General features: G+C 41.9%; 1 protein-coding gene across 2 annotated transcripts in view; it reads left to right on the plus strand.

Moving 5' to 3' along the window:
- The window catches only part of ctdp1 (CTD (carboxy-terminal domain, RNA polymerase II, polypeptide A) phosphatase, subunit 1), a 68,498-nt gene extending 48,028 nt beyond the window's left edge, over window positions 1–20,470 (plus strand). For both annotated transcript variants that reach the window (XM_080045031.1, XM_080045032.1), the window contains exon 13: window positions 17,617–20,470. In XM_080045031.1, coding sequence (XP_079901157.1) covers window positions 17,617–17,779 — 163 coding nt within the window. In that variant the 3' untranslated portion in view covers window positions 17,780–20,470. The remainder of the gene's footprint in view (window positions 1–17,616) is intronic.
- The last annotated feature ends 533 nt before the right edge of the window (window positions 20,471–21,003 follow it).

Raw genomic sequence — 21,003 nt, forward strand, 5'->3', positions numbered from 1 at the left:
GGTGATGAGTGCTTAAAACCTGTATCTCAGAAGCAGCATTCATTTACCACACATTGCGCTGGCTAGTAGATTTATTGTGCAGCACTTCATCATTTCGACTATGAAATGTTATTTCGATAAGGCATTCAATTAAAATGACTGTACAGTAGAAATCTTTAAGAAAGGTCCTATTCTATTGGTCCTTAAAATAGTTAGAAAAATGATCAAGAATGATCTGGAATGTTTTGACAATTCAGGAAGTGTATTCCAGACATGTAGTGCTAGCTGGGGTAGGCTCTTTTGTAAGTAACCTGTCATCTACTCGTTAACTCATTGTACAACACAATCAAGGTATTCATAAGTTTCAGACAACACTGTGAATGTGTAGTGAGGGATAACTCTTGAGCCTTAGCTCAACTCGTGGATGGCCCAATGCATATTTTGTGCAAATGCCCCCAGCTGTCCTGTTAGTCTGTCAATGAAGCCTGACACCTTAATCCCAAAGGTACTTTGAAATTTGCCTCATCCAGGAAAGGAGGGATTATCGCTGTAACATTGGTTTCAAAGACACTGACAGCCGTCCGCCTTGCTCGGCTGCCCCTTGGGAGCACACTGAATCTGGCAGCATGCGTTTCTCAGCGGAGCAGCGCCAAAAAAACAACAGAATGATCCCTGTGCTCCCTGATAAACACAGCTCAGCAGTGCGAGAGAGAGAGAGGGCATGCTGTGAGGAATAGGAATGCTTACTCAAGCTTTTCACATATATGAAAAGAGGAGAAAGGGGGAATACGTAAGTAGGGAAAAGTTAAACTGCAGGTAATCTGGCCCAGTTTTTTCCTCCTGGCTCGTGGCTTGAAGCTGGTGAAGCAATTTTTCTATTCATGCACTTGGTTGGGATTGAGCTCACATTAAAGCAAACAGATGCATCTCAGGGGAGTGCTGCCGCGTTAATAGCTTTTGTTTATCACCACCATAAACACATAAATAAGCAATTTTTCCCCTCACAGAAAGTTGTATACGGTGTGTTTTTCTGCATGAGACAAAGTAGTTGTGTGTGTGTGTGTGTGTGTGTGTGTGTGTGTGTGTGTGTGTGTGTGTGTGTGTGTGTGTGTGTGTGTGTGTGTGTGTGTGTGTGTGTGTGTGTGTGTGTGTGTGTGTGTGTGTGTGTGTGTGTGTGTGTGTGTGTGTGTGTGTGTGTGTGTGTGTGTGTGTGTGTGTGTGTGTGTGTGTGTGTGTGTGTGTGTGTGTGTGTGTGTGTGTCCTTCGCTTTTTTATCACCTTTACATATTGTGTTAGATTTTACCAGGTTATTACTTATAGTGCTCATGAAGGTTTATTTTGTGAACATTTTTGTTGTGTATGCGATGCACCTTCCGCCAACCTCTCCTCACATACTTTTCACTCCGTACCCAGAATAACTTTTAGCATCCTCAGAGAACCTGCTACTTTGAACTGTTCATTTTACGGGACCGTGGAAAGAGAAATGGTGACAGTAACAGCCGAAGCACAATTTCTTTTTTTGGCCATGAAAAAGCCAAAGATGCTTTCTCAAACCTTTCATCTAGATCTGCGATGTCAAAGACAACTTGGCTAGCTTTATGTTTTTGAAAACGTATCCCAAATTCTTAGCATTGCCATATTTTTTGCACCATTGATCTTTAGTCCAGAAGGAAAAGGGACTGGGGTTTGATGTCAGAGGACATTCAGAAACGAAACAGCATTTCTCCGAAACATCACAAGGGGTCTGCTGCATTAACGTGGGCATGTTGCTCAAGTTCCCGGTTTGATGATGAAATGTGTCACTATACGTACACTATGAGCTCATGCGTTTGAAGGCTCACATCAAGATTTAAAACAGCTTTCGATGTTGCTGCAGTTATTGGATTCGTACACGCGGGCAAAGCAAATCAGCTGTATTCTACATAGTAACGTTTGTTGGTGTTGTGTAGTAAACACAAGATTCCGTCTAAGCACCAACCATTCTCCTGATGTATGAAATATTGACCCAGAGAGTCCAAGAGGAGGTGTCAGCTTATAAATTGTGTTGCACCATTCACTTTTTTTTTAGGCTGAACGGAATGCTTCAAAGCCTCATTCATTGTGGCAGTTCACATCCAAATCAATTTTTTTTTTTTTTTTTATCATCCCATCTTACATTATTAATATAGGGGTTTTCTCTCCGTCCGTCCCAGTCCCTCACAGTTGACAGACAATTTACCTTTTTACCTGCAAAATTGTACTTTTAGCTAACTTCCTGTCCCTACGTCACCACATTAATGCACTGCGTCTTCAAGCATCGTGTCATCTAGCATCATCTCAGATCCATAAGTGTGATAAAACATGATAAAAACCATCAAAACAGACATTAGGAAGGATTTTCACCTACTGCGCCATTGTAGGTGCATAAATATTCACCCCTCTGTCGCTCTCTGCGCGTGCACCGGCAGAGAGACGTGCCCGTTTGTAGCGTTCTCTCTTCTGATTGGATATCAGGTTGTGGGATACCAGAAAAGTTTATCTTCCGATTACATGCAGAGCGGAGTGACTGTTATGAAGCTTGCACACTATATAAGTGATCACTGTATGTATATAGAGCGATTTAACATGTATATTAACATAATATATCACTATATATACTTCACGTTTAACATCTTCTGTAGCAGGTTGTGGTCCAAGACAAATGTGAATTGGTCACGAGTCCATTCTCCCTCAATGCGTCACAATTCAATGACACATCGCAGTACATCACACGTCTATAAATGGTACAAAGGTGTACAACATAACACCTATCTAACGGGCAGAATAAGAGGGAGGAATAACGGCTCCCCCTGCACCAAGACGCATGAGCCAGAACAAAAGCAATCACTCAATCACTCGGACAAAACACTCAACACAAAGTGAGTCAAAGAAATAAACGAGACATCCCGCGGATAGAAAGAGCAGGGGGGAGGTAATAGATCATTAGACTATTTTAGTTCTCTTCCAATATAACATCTTATGAAAGCAGTGGAAAAGGTTGTTCTTGCAACTGCATTCATAAAAAGTCATTTCTACAAAACGTATTTCCACCTATCATGGGCCGTATTCACTAAACATGTTAAGGCTAAGAGTAGGTCCTAACGTGCTGATTTAGGAGTAACTCAAAAATAAGGGGTGTTTCACTCCTAATTTTAGGACTCCTACATTTTTAAGATAAGTGTAATTCACAAAGCATTTTAGCGCTAAAACTAGTTCCTAAATCTATGAAAAGCTAGGAGTCCTTGAGTCCTATTCACTAAGAGTAAATCACAGACAACCATTTGATGGCATTTTGGAGAGATTTAATGCTAGTGAGCTATACTAAAGGTACCTTAATAGCTGTAAGGGTTTAAGGATCTTAGTAAAGCTATATTTAGAAAGTACGCTATAGACACATTTATATTGATTATATTTATATAATAAAATATTTATTAAGTTCCTTTTCCTGCAGTTGCTTTGGGTTTCCGATGCACTGAAAGTTACTGTTGGTGTCACGTTTGGGTTTAATTTGTTACTAAAGTAGGTCTATGTGGCGCTTCGCACCATCTCCTCCGTTCCACTGGTCCGCTACTGTATAGTTGCGCGTCGTCTCGCCTTTTTCCTTCCGCATGCACTTTACGATTTCGCCAGTTGTTGTTTCTAAATTGTGAATTTCCTGGTTTGTCGCTGTCTGACTATTGCTGCATAGTCCGCCGTTGAGAGAAATACAGTGAGAGTGCATGGCATGCAGCTGTTCAATGAGGATATTTTTTCCGATTCAAATCATTTTAAAATTTAAAATGAATAGACCTATGTGGCGCTATTGTAGGTTAATTGTGAACGAATGTGTGGGGAACCCTGCAGTATCTTGGTTTCATGTTAAATCAGTGTCACTTGTCATTAATTGTATATAAAAACTCTTCACTTTAATACAGCGACACGATATGGATATCTCCCACAGTGTTTCTATCACAAATTCACTCTTAGCTCTCATTCCACTGTAGTCACTGTAGGCATAGAAGGTATGAACATGACATCATCCATAGCATCAGGGTCATCACCGCCCTCTAGGCTTAGCTAAGGAGTCCCTCCCATTCCTTAGTAAAAGTTGGTCTTATCAGCTTTGTGAATAGGTTTTAAGAAATTCCTCCTTACTAAGAACTTTTTAGTGCTCCTTAGGAGTACTCTTAGCGCTAAGAAATAAAATATTATGTGAATACGGCCCCTGATAAACATTTAATATCCACAAATTTACATGATGATGCTACAGCTGACTATCCATTAAAGAATATGGCCACATTATAGCATATTGATCATAAACCGTCCAGCAGTATGCAAGGTTTTGACCCAATCTGGTTTATATTAATATGGAGTCTGTGGCTGTGTTTTAAGTGTTAATGCCAAAGCATCTAATGTAGGACTCGAACCTTATCGGGAGCACGTGGAATTCCACGATTTAATCACTGCTGATTGAGACCCTGAGTGTGGTCTCTGCATATGATATTCAAAAATAGATGACTATTACAACTGTCAAGCCAACCTCGGAGGTGTATAAGAGATATGTATATAAGAGAAGAGTATCTCATTAGGAGCCACCTGTCATAGAGGGGCAATTAGTCGGCTTGGGTGGAACCGGTTTGAGCCGAGCCGAGCCGCTGCTGAGTGCTCTCCACCCACTGCATGGACTGATGAGAACAACATGTATGGTGGGACTATCAAAGTAGTCATGGTCAAGGCGGTTCTGGGTTAGCTCTGTTGTAATACCTTTTATATTAACATTCAAACCCCATTTTTACTGCAACTATGATTTCCTCCGTGGATTTATTTAATCGCCGATATCTCAGTCGCCAGTTTTTCATAATACATTATATACTTTTTCATTGAATTAACCTCAGTAATTGAGATCTTATTCAAAATCATTTATTTTGACATATATTTACACTGCTGCCTTTGTTATGTTAATTCATCATTCGGACCTCCAAATAAATTGGCGGCCAATATCAAAAACAGAATATCTTAAGCGGCCTTAATTTTATGATACTTTTTAAACGTATTGCTTAAAAGTCCCTCAACTCTTTCTGTGCAGTACTGAGTCACCGTGGTGCCCCCTTTAAATAATCCACTTACACAATATCGTCACACACCCCTTTCAACATGTCTGTCAGTCTTCTATCATACACGTTTCCCATTGTTTAGGTGACTGTATTCTTGATACTGCCCCAATATATAGATAAACCATAAACTAACCAAGTGACTGGACTAAAAATATAAAGACCAAGTCACACCACGCAATTGCAGCAAATACAGTATGCCATGTTTGCTAATAAGCATTGATTATTTTGTGTAACATTCACACTGGCATGGGTTCGACTTTCTATCGCCACCTCGGGCACTTTCTCTGAGCTGTCTAAACTTCGGATAGAGATGTACATCTTTTCACATCCTTCATCTGAAAATCATTCCTCAGCCTGCCTCACTATTGTCACCTCTCACTGTCAGCTCACTTGGCTTTAATATTTGTGAAATATGAGAGATAAATCTGGCAGCAAGGGCACCGGGGTTGTTTGCATAGCTCTGGAGTGTAGAGATGGAAAACCCCAAAGCAAAAACTCATCTCAAATGTTTTATGAGTGGGGACAGTCCGAGCTCATAAATGAATTAAGCAGCTTTGGATTGGAAGGGATCCCAGCTGAACTTGCTTTAAAATAAAGTGTCCAAAGGAGTTTTCCCAAAGGACATTTAATGGTTGTTGATTGGCACATTGACTGTTGCTCCTTCTTCATAGGGAAGTGTCTTTGACTGATGTCCCACGTAGAAAACCTGTAAAACGTTTTTTGTTTTGTTCCTACACTCTTTGAACCAGCTGCAAAGTCCAGAGTTGTGAGTCCAAATCTTTCTCAAGCTCATGTGAAAAGATCCCCACAACATTGTAGAACTGGTGCTGTCAGTAAGCAGACATAAAAATGAAGTAACTTATATGAAAGGCCGCCTAAGGGCTTTTCAATGGGATTCTCCTGCCTGTGGCTGAGCCAGATATGGGGGTGGTTTGATGCAGTAGTCATGAGTGACTGGGGACAAATGACACTGACAGTGACAGTGAATCACACAGTTGAGATGCTACATCACACCTTTGTATGTTGCTTCGGGACTGTCAGCTAGGTTTTTCCCCCGTATCTATAATCTGAACAAGTAAAACTTAGTGAAGGAAAACAACCCTGATGTACCTTTTTATTTTACGAGAACACTTGCTGAGTGTTAATATTAAAACTTCTACCTGTTATGTTATTGATGCTGCAAGTATTAAACCCAAGTATATATCAATTTTGCTATTCCCTACTTCAGGTAATTGTGTACACATTGGCCACCGTGCAGGACAAAACCACTTCTATAGGTGACCAACAAAGTGACTTGTTTTAGTGTGGGGGCCTGTGAATCTAGTAATATATGACAACTATTAGAACTCACTGCAACAGTCACACATTCAGAGAGAAAAAAAGACAAGTTCCATCAAGTTCCATCCAATAAATCCAGTTGAAACGAAAAAAGTTAAAGCTTTGAGATTGAAAAGTAGCCATGAGCATTAAAGTCGCATGTGATACACTTTCCTGTTGTTCCTTTATAGTGCAAATGTTGCATTGAGGATCAGGTAGAGTTCAATGGCCATGGGGATAAAAGAGAACAGTTTGCTTGTATGATAGAGCCAACAGTATTTTTCCAGCAGTATGTTTTGAACATTTTCAACAAAAATGTGAGTGTTATTTAGTTAATTATAATGATTTTCACCCCAGATCTACTCTTTTGGTTCACTCCCAATGCTTTCACAACCTTATGTCTAGACACAGAGAAGCAGAGGGTACACTTAGTACCATTATCATTATTTTGAAGGTACCCCGCAGTGATTCCATTATGGGTCTTTGCCATCCCTTTACCTCGACCCTTGACCAAGTATTTACTTCTTAATACAAACACTGTTTAAAGTTACATTACAAGTTCATAATTTATCAAGTGTACTTAACCTTTATTAACATACCTATACATCCATTGAAAAGTGTATTGCTTGCTGATAATCATTCTCCCTGTCCATATTTATCAAGAAATCCCCTAGTACATAATTTCTAGATATCCAACTCAGAGTGCTGTGCTGACACCCTATATTATCTTCAGGTTACATTCACTTTTACTACAGGACAATGACTGTGAATTTTGCCCCCCATTGCTTACACTAAAATGGCTTTAGTAAAGAGATCTCTCCACAGCCAGGGTTGAAAGAAGGAACAATTACAGTGACCATAAACATTTTCTGTCTGTACAATACTGCTCCAAAGTCTATTACATCTTTCCACTGTGAGCATACTACCTAATAGATTAGAAATGTACACGATTAGAGATGTAAAGGACATAGTCAATATGTATAATTGGGTCCTAAACAGCATGTGGTCTCAAAATACTACGTAACTGTTGTGTTGTTGCTTGTTGTTGAGTTCCTATTTCTCATTCCCTTGCAACACTGTTGAAAGTCAGATTGGTTTCTGAAGCATAGCTAAGAAAAACTGACACATCGCCCGTAAAAACCCTCCCGTCCCCCTGTGTGTCCTTTCATCCTGCCTGTTTGTCAGTTCTCATAGTAGGATAATACATAATATAACGAGAGGCAGGGAAAGATAACGCCCGTATAGAAACTGCATCGCTTATCAGCTCGCTGCATACGGAGCTGTTAAATGCATGAGGGACGGGAGTGTATATATATAATCTTAAGCATCTGCATTTGACACATCTCCAGTAAAGGATATGGAATCAGAGAGAGAGAGAGAGAGGGGGTTATATAATTTCTATCCTTGTTAGGTGACTTTTGGCGACGCAATAGCTCGCTAACAGTAAAGATTGTGCACACAGCGCATTTTGAGATTACAGAGAAATGAGCTACTTTTGTTCATTATTGACTCAAATTAATGGAAATGTTGAGTGTGGAAGGATAATTGCGTCCTATTGATCTTATTCACCGGTCAGTATTCAGGTCTTTGTTTAATGAGATCTTCAGGGCAGGACTTGGGGATTTTGACTTTTTTTTTATACCGAATGGACCTAGGCAGGAAGAGTGGGTCCAAGCCTTAAAAGTTGTAGATCATTATTTTGTTCATTACCCCTCTCTTTGCTCTGTTTCCTCCTGATTCATACTTCATTTCTCTCTTTTGCCTTTTTACTCCCCTCTTACCCTGAGCTTACTTATTTTGCTGTAAGCAGAGTCATCAGAGGCATTTGAAGTCCCTGCTTTTTACAGGGTTTCCTCCTCTCCTCAAATGTTTTCTCTGCCTCCCTCCTCAACTGTCCTAGATTGAGATGCCTTTGGGTAGAGTTTGCAGCCTTCCACTTAACTAGGGCGAGAGCTTACTTCTTTATCGGCAGGGATAGTAACTTTGCATCACCAGATTAAACTGTAGTCGTTCCCTAACGTAGCCCTTTCTGAATGTTCCCAAGGGCGGCGTTAGTGCCGCCTGGACTTAACTACAAAGGTTCATAAACATTTATCTCATCTTGGGAGTGGAAGCAGTTTTCTTGACTTATGTTAGACATTTCCCATACCACTTATGTATGTTTAATGATGTAAGGCAATTTAGCTGCAGGCTGTTTGTTCACCAATAGGTGCTCATTAGCGTATCTTCTAGACACCCCTAATGCAATCAGCCTCCCATAGTGCATAGAGATTTGGAAAAAAAAACATCTTAAAGTAATAGCCTTAACATCTGAGTCTATAATCTAGAAACATTATGACCTGCTGTGGTGTGGAATTAAGATCCATGTATGAGTTTAATTAAAGACCTACTTCACCGGGAAAAATATGAAGGTGTATTGAACTCTGAGATCCTAAGTAGTATAAATGTGCAAACATTTTAGAAATCGGTTAATTCTAGCCTGAAAAATGGCAGAAAGAGTGTTTTAAGGTCTCACGGTATAACCCTACATTTTCCCATGAGTGACATCACACTAGTAAAAATGTAGGGTTAGGGTTAACATGACAGCTGGGCCAAGAGAAGACTGGGTAAAGAACGCCGGTTCTGTATGGGTGAATTATTCCTTTAAGGAAACCTTCTGGAAAAGGGCTTGAAATGCGATCTGTTGATTTTTCTCCCCAGTTTTTATTCAAATCTAGGTCCTTATAGTTTCATAAATATCTACAACTCCACTGAGTATTACCACCTGACAGGTCAGGTCCACTTTGCATCTTTCCGTCAATGGCTGCCTGATTTAAAGTGCTCTCTCAAGGCTTAGGCCCAGCCTCTCTCTACAACATTTTAAAACTTCTGGACAAGCCAGCGTTCCTGTAGTGAATAACCTCTCCAACTGGAAAATATAACAAAGTCAGAAAGTTCCTCCATAGCACTTTAGAAGTAGCCTGGAAATCCTGACCCTAATATCTTGAACGATAGAGGGTCTGGCGACGATCAATAGTAATTTCCAACTCTAGGGGCGGCTCCTACTCGTGCATTTCAAATGCCACTGCACGCAGTTGGATAGCACTACAACCAATCAGAGCGATGCACAAGTGACGTAAGCCCCGTTCGTTTAGCGAACAGCTGTTAAACTGTTCAATTAAACGTTTGCCGTTGTCGGTCGGCAAAACAGAACATTCCACTTACTTGCTAGTGAAAGCTATGAGTCCCGTCTTCCAATTCGTTAAGGGTCGAGGCCAAAGCAGTCTCAAACTCACACAACATATCCGCAGCCATCTTTGATGTTTACTATCACAGCTTCGACGTCGCATGCACGTCACTGTCGTCATCCGGTTACGTCCTCCCCAGAGCACCATATAAAGGGCTCTGGCGCGCCCATATTAGATAGAACCAATTGAAACGTTATACCAGATTTCTGGTAGTCTTGATAAGCTTCAACGGAGCGTCTCCAGACCAACACGCGCAGCAAATTTAATTTGCCAGCGCCTAGTGGCAGGTCTGGGAATGCCAGGCTACTTTAGAAGTACATTGTTAGCAACTTTTCCCCCTGAAGTAGTTAGGTCAGAAGGTCCTTCACAGCAACTTTAATATCCAGTCTATGACCCTGTATTGAGGGAATTTAAATATGTCCGTGTGTAAAAGATCCTATTATCCCAGCACCCAAACTGTGACAAATATATGAGTGAAGCTAATGGGGAAACTTCAAATGACTGAGTATCCTCCTTTTTGTAAGTCTTTTACTTGTTTTGTTTCTACAGCTGGCCAACCACCTCAGTTTCATATTGTCTCTATTGGTTCTGATTTTGAGCCTAGCTTCATATCTTTACACCTATTGGATGCATTCATTTCCAGAGGTTTTCTCTGCCACTTATCAGATTGACATTTGTGCTTCAAAATGAAATGTCTTGCCAGCTGTTAGATGCATTTGCATGCAATCTACTGTTAACATTTAGAATCTTTTGTTTTCATTACAATTAGCGCTAGTCTTTAGGGTAGCTGACCCCTGCTGGTTTTCCTAATGTCGGTGCATAGTGTTTGAAAGTGATAACTGTGGCACAGATGGTCCATACTATACAAGTAGTCTCTTTTTTCTAAATGTAAAATATGTACACAACACTGTGTGGAACTGCGACCCGCTGTGACTGGGTGAATGTAAATGATTGTGGAAACATAGACATTTTTTTAAAATATGACAATCATGACAAAGAAAAAGCATTCAGTGTGGGTTGACTCCACAGTCCACTGGTCAATACTTTATCCAATGAACAGGATCGGTTTACAAATACTGAACCCTTTTTCTAACATTGTTGCTGGGCAGTTTATGTTTATATAGTTTAATATACATCTATTGATGCACTTAGACACATCATCAGTGATGGAACCTGGGGTCATTGGGTGTTTCGGGTCTCGCAACATCATACACCCTCACCCAGGCGACCCAGCCGGGATTGATCAAGTCCCAACTTGTGTCTAAGTAGCATGTACCCACGGATCACCCCTTTTGATCCACAGCCATCTAGAGGCCTTCTCAGCTGCCTCTGTGGTGGTCTTGATGGCCTTTTGTCTGGCGTGCACCTGCAATTCCAAACATGCTGTATGCTTTGCAGAGAGATCGCGCTGCAAAGCCTCTACAGCCCACCTCTATTGGCACACACCGGGCACGCCACCCCGACTGCGGCACTCCTCCACTAAGTTGGCGTACTTGGCACGCTTCCTCTCATTGGCCTCTTCCATGCGATCTTCCCAGGGAACTGTCAGCTCCAGAAGGACCACCTGTTTTGTTGCATCTGAGAACAGAACTAGGTCTGGTCTCAGGGTGGTCTCAACGATGTGCTCTGGGAATCTGAGCTGCTTTCCCAGGTCGGCCTTCATCTGCCAGTCCGGTGCGGTTCCAAGGAGTCCCGCTGCCCCCCTTGGCTGGGGCTTAGGCTTCTCCCCTGCTCGAATGAAAGCAATCGCCTGCCTTGCTGGTCGGAGAGGCTTGTTCTGAGTGATGCTGGTGAAGATGGTTTCTGCTATCGCCTTCAGCACCTGGTCATGGCGCCAAGTGTAGCGTCCTTCTCCCAGGGCTTTTGGGCAACAGCTGAGGATATGCTCTAGGGTTCCTCTCCTGAGGCACAAAGGACATGATGGTGCGTCAACCTTGCCCCAAAAGAAGAGGTTGGATGGGCTGGGTAAGACGTCATAGACGGACGCAATCAGGAACTTGATCCGGTAAGGCTCAGCTTGCCAAAGCTCAGACCAGGTGATCTTGCGGTCCACTGCCTGTTCCCATCTCGTCCATGCGTCTTGCGGTTTCATCCCCACCATCTGGCTAGCACGCAGTTCCTCCACACCAGCTCTCACTTCCTCTTGGACCAATCGGTGTCTGTCTTAGCCCAGGGCTTTGTCGTAGCGCGCGGTTGCAACGCTGCCAAGCCCTGCCCTTCCAGATGCCGCTGGGCCGACCAGCACGCTGTGACGCAAGCGTGACTCCGCCTGCTCGACTGCTTCCTGCGCCCTCCACTTCCTCCCAGTCCTGACTACAATGCCAGCCTTGGAGACCTTCGGATCACTGGACTGCAGCACCTCTCTTGCACGGGTAACCATAAACTCCTCATTCAGTCTGCTAATGGGGAGCTTCAGTTTGTTGCTGTGCCCGTACAGAGCGATGCTACTCAGGCTTCGTGGCAGGCCCAGCCATCTACGGAGATAACAGCTGATCCTCCTCTCAAAGCCCTGTACCGTTGTTATAGGCAACTCGTACACCAGCAGGGGCCACAGAATCCTGGGGAGAACACCGTGCTGGGCAGTTTATGTTTATATAAATGTAATTTAAACTAATATTTAAACAGTTTAAACAAATACTATTTCAAATCTTAGTGAAAATTTAATTTTGTATATTGCAAACTTAGTCCAAGGCCAAGACCAGTCATTAGAGATGAATCCATCTGTAGTGTGTTTGTAAGTAAAGTTGTTGAAAGAAAAGAAGCTCCTTTTTGTATTGGTGCAGTTTAACAGCATGTGAAACAGGCAAAAAGGGGAGTAGGACTGAAGCCTGTGTTCTGTGGGTGGTTGGATTAATAGACCAGGATTTAGATTGGATGTAATGATGCGAAGCGGAGCGAAACTGAAGAGCTCGTCCCCACCAACCCTGCGCTATCACAACTGTTAATATTTGGAAATGGGAGAGGGATGGTGGGAAAAATTCACACAAGCCAAGTATTTGCCGTGTGTGTGTGCATAGTGAATCATACAGTGTCGCCAACCAGCCAAGGTAGTATAGGAAGAGAATTCACTAATGGTGGTACATTGGGGATTGTCTCATTTTTTCCCATTATTTCCATCGTATAATTATCGATGGCCATTATAGCTCAACCTTTTATTAACCTTCAACCACTGAGCCTCAATCTGGCAGCTCTAAGAATAACACTTTTTGTCAATTTAGAAGATGGTGGGTGTTGTGCTTGTAACACACACACACACACACACACACACACACACACACACACACACACACACACACACAAACAACCATTTCCGCCCTGCACACAGTCTACAGGGGTTCTAATGTAAGTGTCATGTCATGGGGCCTCTCCACTGATACTAGCCGACACCTGACCTTTTAATGAACACACAACCAGAGCCCCGCTGTTGTGGGCTGTTTAGCGAGCCTGTCTGCCAGCAGTATGTGGCCTAATGAGAGGGGGCCCTCTCTCAGCAGGGCTGCTGTCAGTCCCTCCACAACATCCATACTAAAGTAACCCCCCCTACACACCTCATTAGCATCATGCTAATAAGCCATTCTGCCAAGGATGTCATGGAGAAGCTGGAAGGAGGGATGGCATGTTTACAGCCATATCAAAGATTTATTTAGCCACCTAGGAACAGGTGCTTTCCTTTTTTTTCTCCTTGATGTGTTGTTGTTGTTGTTGGGTGTCTTATGGCTCAGGATTGAACCCCAGCACCTTTTTGAAACTGAGGATGGAAAACTTAAAATGTTAGACTGCATTTCTTTATGTTAGGGAAAGGTTTTTGTGTGGCTGCTTGTGTCCCTGTTTGATACTTTATCATGTCTCAGTGCTGGGTACAGAGCTGAGCACAGTCAGTACGTGGTTAGCATAGCTGAGCGGGTAAACACTGGCTGACTGTATCATGAGAAAAAGTTAGTCTGGCTTTGACAAGCAACGTTACAGCACTCTAATGAGCGTATTGTACTTTTTTGGTTTGTTAAAACCATACACAGACAGAAAAGACAAAAGTTTGTGCTTTTGGCAGGAGTTAAAATAACTTACACATCTGAAACATCTTAATCATTTAGAAAAAAAGTCGAAGGAGAAATAGTTCCAAAGTCTACAGTATAAAGGCGCCTGGCGCTAAAGGGTTCTTACAAGTAACCTATTCTAGGGAGACTCGCTAAATTGTCAAAACTGCTCATCACATATGATGTTAGAACATTTTATAGGTGTGTTTTTAGGTTTACTTGGCCCCCTTTTGACAGAGCCTGGCTAGCAGTTTCCCCCCTGACCCCCTCCAGTCCTCATGCTAAGCTAGGCTAATAACACCATGACTCAAGCGCCAAACTTCACAGCCAGACATCACAGTGATAATACATCTTTTTAATGTCGCATATCGTTGTATATCATGCGCTGTGTATAAGCTGGTGTACGTCATTGTTCTCAGCCACTCCCTCTGTTCGCTGATTGGTCATGCAAAAATGTATCCTGAGAAACCCCGCGAATATACCGCGGACCCAGACTGACTACCGAAGGGAAATGAAAATTGAGCAGAAGTAGGTAGGCGGGCGGTTCCAGGCTAAGCTTTTTGGTCATGTTCTTAAAAAAAACAGAAAAGGTATTGTTGTGTCTTGTGAAACACTGGTATCCTAGCGCCAGTAGTCTTGGTTCAAACAATATATCCATCTGTAGGTGCAAAACACAAACGTCTCCCAATCCCAGACCCTCCCTGTGGCCTTGTCTGATCTGCAGCGGCTTCTTTTTTTTAATGGAAGGTTATATTTCTGTAATGGTGTGGTTAATTGCATTTCCACTTTCAGCCATTGACACTAACGGTTGCCCGCTTGCCCGGGGTAACTGAAAATAATGTTTGGTCAAGTTGAGATTGCTTTTTGGTTGCCCGGACGGGCAAGTGGATATTAGAGGGATTGTCAGTAGTCTAGGCTATTTATTCATGTGTTTTAGAGTCCGCAAAACAATTGTTTTCCCGCTAACCCACACAAAATAGATATGCTATATTTGCAATTGAGCAGCTGCGCGCGGCAGTCAGCAGCATCACGCTCTCTATCTCTCACACACACACGGCAAGGCAAGGCAAGTTTATTTATATAGCACAATTCAAACACAAGGTCACTCAAAGTGCTTTACACACACACAAAAAACAGCCTGCAGTTTCGCTGTCTACGTTCCGAAAACCGGCTCTATTAGGCTATACGTACCTGGTTCCGCTATACATTCAAAACCCAGAAATCAATAGGCCTAACGTTTGAGTTTATCGATACCGCTATGGAGTCCAGTAGGTCACATGATGTAATTTTAAGTCGGGTCATCTTCAACTAAAGTGTTGTACCTTCGACTGTGTGGAAGAAACTCCTTCACCCGCTATAACTCCATCTAAAAAAATTTAAAAAAAAATAAAAAAACGTCCGCTGAGCCGCTGCTGCTGCAGACGGGCTCGGCACCGTCTCTTCATTCATTCAAAGCAGCGGTGATCAACAAACGAGAGACTGTATAGCAAGTCCCTAAATCCATATTAAAATCTGCAGGATAATAACCAGTTAACTTAAAAAAATAAATCGCAAACGGTTCAAATGTGATGTGTTCAGGTCGGCTCAGTAAAATGATTATTAGGCAAAGGTCAATAAAAGGACATCATGATGTGTTCAAGTGTAACATCACGCATTTTTTCGCGAGAAGCTTGAATAATACAGTTTAGGTGAAAAACTTGTTTTCCCAGCAATATAAAATAAATAGTAGGCCTAAAAATTGAATTATGGGCAAGTGCTTTTGAAACCTTATGCCTCGTTTCCACCGAGTAGAGCGGGTCGGAGCGGCTCAGAGCGGCTCAGAGCGGGACAGCTCACTTTTAAGAATCTCGGTGTTGTTTCCACCGCCGACCCTACCCTTACTGGTAGGGCGGGGTTTAGGCTGGACTGCGATAGCCGCCGCCAGAATGTGGGTCAAACTATCGGCTGTGGAACAACTGTGGTCAAGCCAGCGGTCTCTTGTTTTTGCTTGGTCAAACCAGCCGCTTCTTTATTTATTCCCCGTGTTGTTGTGAGCACAGAGACGGCTCGGTGCAACTGATAGAGACAGTGAGCGAACAGCGCTGGCTGCGGCAGCTACGTGACTAGCAGTGGGACACAGTGTAGCCAACTGATTCATTTAATGACGAGGAAAAACACCACACAATAAACAGTGCCGCGCTCACATTTTCGCCAAAACTCTCTTCACTCTAGCCGAGGTGACTACAAACGGCGGAAATGATTCAAACCAGCCGCTTCTTTATTTATTCCCCCCCGTGTTGTTGTGAGCGTGTATTTACTACTATCTATGGCGTAAACACACAGAGACGGCTCGGCGCAACTATAGAGACAGTGAGCGAACAGTGCTGGCTGCGGCCGCTATGTGACTATAGGACACAGTGTAACCAACTGATTAATTTATTGACGAGGAAAAACACCACACAATAAACAGTGCTGTGCTCACATTTTCGCCAAAACACAAGACTATCTTCACTCTTGCCGAGATGACTACACATGGCCTTTTAGGCACCCTTTCAGGCGGCTAGTACCCCTACGGAGGAGTACTGAAATTTGGAGCGGCTCAGAGCGGTTAGGTGCGCTTAAACCGTACCCTACCCAACTTTTGGCAAATGAAAAGCCAAACTACCCGGACAGAACCGCTCCGATCCGACCCGCTCTACTCGGTGGAAACGAGGCATTAGTGTCAGCCCCTGACTTTGATTTTTTAATGTGACCGTCCCCTGAGTGGTTAAGCCTCATTTACTCTAACATTTTAAGCCCATTTTGCTTTTGCTTTTTTCTTCCCTCAACCCAATCACTTCCTACTCCCAAAGGCCTTGCTGTCTCATCTCATCCGACATTTTCTCTTAACCCTAACCATCTCTCTGTGTTTGTATTGAATCCCTCATCACCACAGCGCTGCTTTTGTTCTGGAGCGTTGAAAGACATTCACACATCTCCTAGCAGCCTCCCTCACTGCTTTGTCAATGTCTTTAGCTTGAGGGAGTGTCTGGATACAGTGTAGAACAGGAGAACAAGACCATGTAAATTGCATTGTGTTATTCTCAAGGGCTCAGGCTGTAATCTGCAAATGATTCCTTTTCTTTATTTATTTATTTTTTAATTGTGGAGTGTATGGGGACTGCATTGCCTTCATATCCCAGAGAAACAACTGGTCTTCACTTTTTATTCATTACTATACTTTATTGGCTAGAGCAACCACCACACCATTTTAGTTTAGAAAATTGAATGCAAATCCAAACAAAAGTAAGAAGTGCAGTTTACCACATCAGTGAGTCGGCAAGTCTAGGGATGTGTTTTTTTTTTTGTTGTCTCTTGTTTTCTTTTTCTCTCAGCGTCAGTACAGACAGGTAGTGTGGATTGTGAGGAGATATTGACAAAAAAAAAGTGATTTTAACAATAAGCGTTCTAGAGAATCACTGACTCCACCTTTTTAATTAGAGGTATTTTGAAAACGTTGGGAAAGTGTTTCTGTCAATTCCTTCAAGCGTGATCTGTTTTCATGTCTGATCTTCTTTTCTCTCTGGGGTTCGTTCCATCTTGCAGCATTTTGGGCTTTGGTGTAAAAATGTAAATCCTGTTTTAAGGCAGCATCAGAGGACTTCCGCAGGATACAATAAAAAGTTTAGTTCTGTTTCTAAATGGGGGGTGGGGGGGGTGTAGCTCAGTGGGTAGGGTTCTCGACCCGCAACTGCAGGGTTGGTGGTTCGATAACCCAGTCTCCCCGCCACATGTCCAAGTGTCCCTGGGCAAAGAGACACTGAACCCTAAATTGCTCTCGATAGTTAGCTTGCACCCTGTGTGGTAGCTGCTGCTATCGGTGCATGAATGTGTGCTCCAGTTGTAAGTCGCTTTGGATAAAATCGTCTGCTAAATGACATGTAATGTAATGTAATGTAAATGGTCTAATCTCTGTTGTTGTTCTTGTAGGGGCCACAAACGTAAGCATGATGAAGCCAAGGAGGAGCAGCAGCAGAAAGAGGAGTCTGGAGATGAATCCTCCAAAGACTCCAACGGGGAGGAAGGCGGCAGCAGCTCGGAGGCCGACGAGATGGCAGCGGCCCTGGAGCTGGAGCTCAATGACTTCATGTGACTTAATGAAGGGACTCTCAGTCACAAGGGGGGGAAAAGGACAACAGAACAAACTAAATCAGCCCCATTCGCTCCTACAAGTGGTACCTAAAAATAAATCCTATTTTTCTGCTTTGGATCAGTGTGTACTTAGGATGTATGAGCCATGAGTGTGTGCTGTCATATAAAAATGAATGTTTTCTGTACAGAGATGACATGTTGCGTTGTAAATAAGGGCTTAGATACTGTTTGTTTTTGTTTTTTGTAGCATTGATAAAAAAAAAAAATTGGTATGAATCAACTTTGATGTTGAATTTTATTGTAAGATAACAAGTTGGAGAACCTGAAATTTGATACTTTTTTTTTTTGTTTAACTATTTTCTATTTCAATTTTTATATTGATAAGAAAAAGAGAAATGAAATAAGTAAAAATGCCAAAGAGTTTGGACTAAGGTTTCGCGTCAGGCGTGCAGCTAAATATTTTACTCTGGACTTCCAGTTTTACTTTTCATTTTGGCCTCAATAGTTTTTTTTTTTTGTTTGTTTCTAGTGTCATAAATGCAACCAGTGGACAGAGACCTTTTGAATGTGGTTTTTTTCTTGAGTCATTTCTTCCTCCTCATGGCGTTTGTACTTTTGATAAAATACAGTCATTGTAAGCTAAGCCTCTCAGTCTTTGTGAAAACCAGCCCCCCCTTTGGTGCACGGTCACCGCGAAGCCAATCCAACCCAACTCCCACTTTGAACCATTTATTTCTTGTGTTTCAGAGAGGTGTTAATCCACCTTTCTCTTGTCAACTCACTTCTACTATCCATATTGTACAGTTATTTTTTTTTTATACTTTATTTTTTTATTTTTCACTTTTAGGGAAACATACATACATTGAAAAAAACAACAACATATTGTACAGTTCTAAAGGACAGACACTCTAAACTCCGCCTATGCTCATTTACACTGGAGCACATGTTGCCTCAAAGGGTATGTTCGCCCAAAATATAAATATATTTTACCTTCAGTGTTGTCTAGTATGCAGATAGTTTTTCCGAGTTTTTTAAGTCTGGAACTTAAACTATGCTAAGCAAATTGAGGGTGATTTTATTTTCGAGATCTAACTTGTCTCTAAAGTTTTCTATTCTCTATTTAGGAAAGCATACGGGACATTATTTTCACATTTCTTCCGACACGCAAGATTTTGTAATGTCCCAGCATTCATTGTGAATGGCCATCCCTGTCTCCTTTTTTAAATGAACGCTTATTTGGAATTACAATTTATTGTAGCTGCTGTCTGGATGATTTTCAGAGGAAGCTTGTTTTTCCATTAGAACAGCACGACATATATTTAGGCTGGTCTTCTTGGTGCATGTTAAACGCGCCAGACTTTTGGCACCAGAGTTATTTATCCTGACTGCCATCTGTAGTTGGTTTAAGCAACAACAACAGCAGTATGTTGTTAGTTTGAAGTATTGCCCTAAGTCAAAAACCATAACCTTTCCCTAAACTTATCCAGAGTACCCCCAAATGTTTAATAATGCTGTTATCACTACCAAGGCAATATATTTCAGAAAGCAAATTAAATGCTGTTGTCTGATAACAATATTTGATAACATATTTGCTGTGGCAAAAGAAAAATAAGCATTATCTCTCGGAGACATGGTTGGAATGTCAACAATAGTGAGGTAAACGGAAATATGGCATTCTTTTTTCATATCTAATCTGCCAGGAATTAATAACCACACATCGTTTTGCCGGATGACGCTGGGTCCAGTTTAGTATAAGAAATGTAATTACTTGTGGTGCTGCTCACCGAGTTTAAAAAGTTCCATTTTAAAATATTCAAGGGGTAACGTCTCCCTCCAGAATCATTTTCCCCGTTAATTAGGTCGACTGTATTTTAACAAATTCATAAGCAGAGAGGGGTTCCAGTGAAAACCCCTTGACACCCAGTAAGGAGGACGTTCCAAAGTAAATAGGACAGTAATCCTGCAGAGAAATGTGACTCTTAATATTTTAAATGTACTTTTTTCTATGCTGGGGAACACCAGAATAAACATTCTGTTCAACTCCATTGAAATGGCCTGTCAGAGGGAGTCACAGAGACAAAAATATCTGCATGCTAGATACCATGAAGAAAATATATTTTTTTGTCATTTGGACGAACAGACCCTTTTTTTTTTAAAGATATTTTTTGGCATTTTTCATGCTTTATTGATAGTGTAGAGACAGAGTTGAAATGGGGCAGAGAGGGGAGTGACATGCAGAGAACGACCGCGGGAAGGAATCGAAACCGGGTCCGCTGCTGGCCGAGGCCCATGGGGGTGGACGCCCTACCAACTGAGCTAAGGGCGCCCCCTACGAACAGACCCTTTAAACTTGCACGAGGCAAAGTAAACTATGCCCTCAAAGTCACCAGCAGCTTTTCCCTTTGGTCGTGTTTTGGTTTTTAAAGCCAGGCCCTGGTCTAAGAGCACTTTACCAACATCAGACTTACAAGGATGTAATGTGTGTTGACCAAATCAAACGCTTCCATCTCACTGTCATTATGAACTGCCCACATCATGCAGAGTTCCCTCACATGGATGAAATATATATTTTACCAAGGTTTCTTACATTACATTAATGTTGAACGCCTGTCTTGAGGCAAACCCAAAGCACTGAGTCGTTTTTTTTCTGTCCGTGTTCTAAACTGTGTAAGATTTTTACTTCCTTCAGCAACATCATCCAACATCAAGGTGTTTCTTTACAGTGACACTCATCCCGTTTGCTTTTGTGTATGTGGTGATCTTTAATCAAACTCATGTAAAGTATTTGTTCTATCTTATTTCCTACTTGAGCCCAAGATTTAAAAAAAATTATACTTTTGTTAAATAAAGATGTTTCTAAGCAACACAACTGAATTTGGTGTTTTTCATTTCTTTTTGGAGCGACAAATGTAGTCTTACCGTTAGAGTTATCCAGTCGTACCGTCAGGAAAACTGAGAATCCAAAGTTTTTAGATCCACCATTGCCTTTCAGCTGCACGGCGCTTACAATGATGTACGTAAAAAAAACAGTGCTTTAATTGTGCTTAGCTATTTTCTTGATTTTAAATGTTGAAGACACATTTGAACTTCTTAAACCAGCTCAAGGCCGGTTTATTACCGTAATGGATTATCAAATAATTGAACATTGCCTGCCCATTTAGACCTCAACACTTTTCATGCATTAAAATAAAGAATAATGTGGTTCAGACTCAGATATTGGCTAAA

This window comes from Ammodytes marinus (genome assembly GCF_949987685.1).
Source record: "Ammodytes marinus genome assembly, chromosome: 17".
NCBI lineage: Eukaryota > Metazoa > Chordata > Actinopteri > Uranoscopiformes > Ammodytidae > Ammodytes > Ammodytes marinus.